This window comes from Octodon degus, unplaced genomic scaffold, assembly GCF_000260255.1.
Source record: "Octodon degus isolate 3935 unplaced genomic scaffold, OctDeg1.0 scaffold00035, whole genome shotgun sequence".
NCBI classification, from domain to species: domain Eukaryota; kingdom Metazoa; phylum Chordata; class Mammalia; order Rodentia; family Octodontidae; genus Octodon; species Octodon degus.
Window position 1 is genome coordinate 15,845,775 of NW_004524611.1, and position 4,614 is coordinate 15,850,388.

General features: G+C 54.7%; 1 protein-coding gene across 1 annotated transcript in view; it reads right to left on the reverse strand.

The window, feature by feature from the left end:
- Zan (zonadhesin) overlaps positions 1 to 4,614 on the reverse strand; it is a 39,036-nt gene that overhangs the window by 1,314 nt on the left and 33,108 nt on the right. Inside the window, exons 33-41 of the mRNA XM_023714561.1 lie at positions 4,161 to 4,302; positions 3,612 to 3,859; positions 3,183 to 3,312; positions 2,853 to 3,024; positions 2,563 to 2,742; positions 2,218 to 2,357; positions 1,627 to 1,826; positions 1,408 to 1,546; positions 670 to 810 (exon numbers count right to left, since the gene is read on the reverse strand). Coding sequence (XP_023570329.1) covers positions 670 to 810; positions 1,408 to 1,546; positions 1,627 to 1,826; positions 2,218 to 2,357; positions 2,563 to 2,742; positions 2,853 to 3,024; positions 3,183 to 3,312; positions 3,612 to 3,859; positions 4,161 to 4,302 — 1,492 coding nt within the window. The remainder of the gene's footprint in view (positions 1 to 669; positions 811 to 1,407; positions 1,547 to 1,626; positions 1,827 to 2,217; positions 2,358 to 2,562; positions 2,743 to 2,852; positions 3,025 to 3,182; positions 3,313 to 3,611; positions 3,860 to 4,160; positions 4,303 to 4,614) is intronic.

The following is a 4,614-nucleotide window of genomic DNA, read 5'->3' on the forward strand; positions in this document are numbered from 1 at the left end:
CAAGTAGGTGCTTTAGACCACTGAGCCATCTCTCCAGCCCCCAGAAGCTGTTCTTGAACTTGCAGGGATCCTCCTGCCTCAGCTTCCCAAATGCTGGGATCACAGGTGTGCACCACCATGCTCAGCCTTTTTTGTTTGTTCGTTTGTTTGTTTTGCACTGAGAATTGAGCCCAGGGGGCTGGGGAGATGGCTTAGTAGAATAAGCACTTGCCTGGCAAGCGTAGGGCCCTGAGTTCAATCCCCAGTACAAAAAAAAAAAAAAAAAAAAAAAAAAAGAATTGAGCCCAGGGGCCTTTGCATTGGGCTATTTGTCTAGCCTTTTGTAAATTTTTATTTCTTTGGATTTTGAAACAGAATCTTACTAAATTGCCCTGACTGGGCTTGAATTTACCATCCTCCTACTTCAGCCTCCCAGAATGGTAGGATTATAGGCATGTGCTGCCACACCTAGCTCTAGGGATCATTTTAACTTATGATCCCTGTAATGTAAGTGTTATATGTTATAATAACATGAACAGAAAATTGTATATCTACTAAACATGTTATAATGTAATTATGTCTCTACATAATAGATATCTAGAACAGATTTTATAATAGGTGTTAATATTATACCTAGAGAGTAATTCTGGGCCACTTGTCAGTGGCTGCAGACCAGGATGTGGCCCTTACCTTTCTCTCTGGTGAGCGGGACATCGTGAGGCTCTGTGCAGAGGTCTCCCCCGTAGCCAAGTTCACACTCGCAGGTGAAGCTGGATCCCTGCTCCTGACACCGACCGTCATTCTGACATGGGTTCTGCAGACAAGGACTTTCTGCAGGAAGGAGGGTGATGGTCCTGGTTGACACTCAGCACGTGAGCTACCCAGCTGGGGTCTGGACCCCAAGGAGGAAATCAAGGAATACCAGAGCCTGGCTGGAGGTCAGGCCCACAATCCTAGCCCCAACCCCACTATAGGCTAAACTCTGGGGAAATTTCCTCACCTCTCTCCCTTTTTATAAGGTACTGGGGATGAAACCCATGGCTACTGAACTGAGCCCATTCTCAAACTTTTTTTGATTTTTAAATTTAAGACAGGGTTTCACTAAGTTGCTAAATTGCCCAGGCTAGACTTAAAATTGTGAGCCTCCTGCCTCAGCGTCCGAGAGTGCAGGGATTATGGGCCTATGCCACCATGCCTAGCTTGAACTCCCCTTTCGCTACCCATCAAATGAGGTTTTTGTGCTTCACATCAGGCATTGGAGGCCAGGACTGTGGGAGACCCTGGGCTAAGGCTGGCAGGTAACAGGAGTAAGTCCTTTCCTGACATCAATGCAGGAATCCCAGGCAGAGAACAGAATGACTATGGCCCAGGGGCTTTTTCCCAGGGTCTTGGGACAGCTTAGAGCAAGAGGGGCCCACCCAGGCTTACCCCGGAAGCAGCCCCAAGTGAGGTTGGCCAGAGTGCAGATCTCCCCGGCACTGCAGCTGAAGGGCTTACACAGCAGGGCCTGTGAGTGGGTGCAGGTGCAGTGCAGAGAGCAGTCCTCAGCCACGAAGCTGTCTCCCAGCTAGAAAGGAAGGGCCAGGGTCGGTGGAGCTCTGCTTCGCCTGCACTCAGCTCCCCAGGGCTCCCACTGCCAGCCCAGACCTGGTAGTAGACACCGTTGGTGGTGCAGCCACAGTTGGCCAGGGGGAGGCTCTGGGTGCTGCTGTAGGCATAGCCTGGGAGGCTGGCACAGCCCTCCACGCAGGGGCCCTCACATTCTCCAGGGGCCGCCAGGTTGGCACAGGTCACTGGGCAGGGTGTCATGCAGCTCTGATATATGGTATTGGCTGGACATGCCATGGCTGTGGGGACAGAGGCATGGTCAGAAGCTGGGGCTAGCAAACAGGCTTGGGGACCAGGACCCAAGGTGGAAGAGAGGGCACAGGGTCACCCCAACACCACAGAATTGCCTGGAGGCTGGGGAGTCAGAATGAGCAGCCTAGCTTCACCTGAGAGTTGGGCCATGTAAATGTTCACAGGAACTAGATAAGCAAAGCTAGAGTGTCCAACAGGAGGAGCGGGCAGGAGGAGGCTGCTAGGAAGGGCACAGAAGCAGTGGGGCTGGAAAGGGGCCCTGCCTCGAACTTGCTGTGATCAAGGGCTGAGGCATTGGGGCAGAGGAACCAAGAGGGAAGCCTGGGGTGGGAGAACAATTGGGCAGGGGCGGAATGGCTGGCAGGGGCAGTGCCTCACCGCAGCGGGTGTGCTCCCGCCAGTCAGCCAAGCTGGCCCCTGTCTCCTGGCAGAGAATGGCGTACCCACTGAGGACCTGGCATCGGAGCTCCTCTTGTTCTTCAGGGTCCCGAGTGGAGCACAGATCCACCACACAGTGCCTGAGGTGGAGGAGGACCGTCAGGGACAGGATGGGGAGTTGAGAAAGGGGCCTGCAGCCTGAACAGAAAGACCCCAGGCAGAGGTTGTGGAGGGGAAAGGGAGTGGGCCCCGCCAAGCTGGAGGGCATCACTGTCACTCAAGTGGACACAGCTGAGAGCCAGAACCAGCCAGGCCCTTCCCCCATGGCTTGGGCCCTTGACTCACTCCTGGAAGGGCTCTGGGGCCACAGTGTAGTGACAAGCAGCAAAGGGGCCCTGGGAGTGCCCCAGCACCCCGCAGGCCTGGGTGCCATTGATGAGTGCCAGCTGCTGTGGGCTGCACAGGGACCCTGCCTGAGAGTCTGAGTCGTCCTCTTTGTCCTCTTCCTGCTCTTCCTGGAGGGCCCTGTAGCAGAGAAGCCAGGTGCAGGTGGGTGGTGAACATGGAGAGAAAGGCCAAGGGCATGGGTCAGGGGGCAGCTGTGGTCTCTCAAGGCCTTCCAGCCCCTTCCTCACCTCCGGAAGCGGAGGAGGCCGTCCTGGCTCTTCACCTCCCAGCTTTTGCCAAAGACACTGATGCTATGGGTCAGCGCTCCACTGGGCAGCATGAAGTCGTTCCTGCGGTCCCCATCATAGTCCCCGCACAGGCCACGCACCAACTTCTGGTACATGCTGGGCAGAGAGATCACTATGGGAGAAAGGGGGTCCCCTGAGTGAGCTCCTCTTGACCTAGGGACCCCATAGCCAGGCAGGGCTCTGCTCCCCACACTTGGCCTGTGTGAGGGCACCTCTGCCTCCCCACCCCACAAACAAGCCTCTTGTTCACTCTGCCCCTCTCGCAGGTACCTGTGCTGCTCCTTCCATCAAAGCTGACCACCAGCTCAAAGTCTGTGATCAGATATAGCCGCTGGCCTCGCAGGGTGACCCTCAGGTGCTCGTTGGGCCTGTAGGGCACAGCCATCTTCTGGCTGTTAACCTGGAGAGGGAGCCCAGGAGCTGCTGGATTGATTGCCTGGCTTTGCCTACTTCTCCCTCCCTACCTGCTTTTTGGGGAGATTTTTGCTTTTGGGGAGTGGATTGAGGATTGAACCCAGCACCCTCACAATAAGCTACATCCTCAGCCTGTTTTTTTTTTTTTTTTAATTTTTCTATTTTGAAATCATTCCATTGCCCAGGTGAGATTTGAACTTGGGTTCCTCCTGCCTCAGCCTTCCAGAATGCTGGGATTGAAGACCCTGCACCACCACACCTGGCCCCAAGCTGCCTCTTACGAACCAGAAGCACCAGATCCTTCTGGAACTGAACTTTGTAGCCATAGACAATGGTGATCACTTCGTGCAGGAGGATGGAGCTCACAGGTGAGTACATCTTGTTGCGCCCCTCCACGACAAGGTGCTGCATGCCATCCGGGAGCATGTCCACTGTCTTTACCAGGATGTAGGTCATGCGGCCCTGGAAGCGGTAGCTGCGGCTGTCAAATGTGCGGTAATGCGGGTCCCCAAAGATGGAGCAGTGTCGGGACCCTGCCAAGAAGGGGAGCACAGAGTAGGCCTCGTGCCAGATATGCACCTCCAGAATCTGTCACCAGTGCAGTGCCTCCTGTCCCTTTGTGTAAGCCCAGCTCCTGCATACCTGCTCTTCAACTTTCTCCCTCTCCACACCCCACCAACCCCCCACTTTGGATCTTCTCATCCTGTCCCTTTTTGTGTTTAAGGTAGGGTACACCAGAGGCTCGGTATCTTGAATGAGGCTGTGGTTGGTGTGAGCCCCAGTTCAAAGCCAGGCTGAGTCCCTGCTGGCCACCTCCCCCAGCCAGCTTCCTACTATTGGGGGCACAGTTGCTGTTCCCATCCTCGTTGTCCTGGCAGTGGGACCCAGGAGGACAGTGGAAGGCCCGGCACTGAATGGTTCCATCAGAGCAGGTGCAGCTCTGGGTGCAGCCCCTGGAGATCCAGGTCTTGCCCGCCTGTAGGAGCCAAGCAAAGAGGGGGAAGGTCAGGCATGGTGACGCACACCTGCGGGCCCAGCCCTGGGAGCAGGGGCAGGAGGAGAGCAAGCTCACACGCAGCCTGGGAAACAGGAATTCAATGGGAACTTGTCATGATTTATTTTCTTTTAGTCTTTTTTTGTTTTTTTTTGCGGTACTGGGGATTGAACTCAGGCCCTTGCACTTGCCAGGCAAGCACTTATTCTGCTGAACTATCTCCCTGGCCTTTATTTTTGTCTTTTTGATAAGATTCCACTGTGCAGTTCAGACTGACCTTGAGCTTATTTTGTA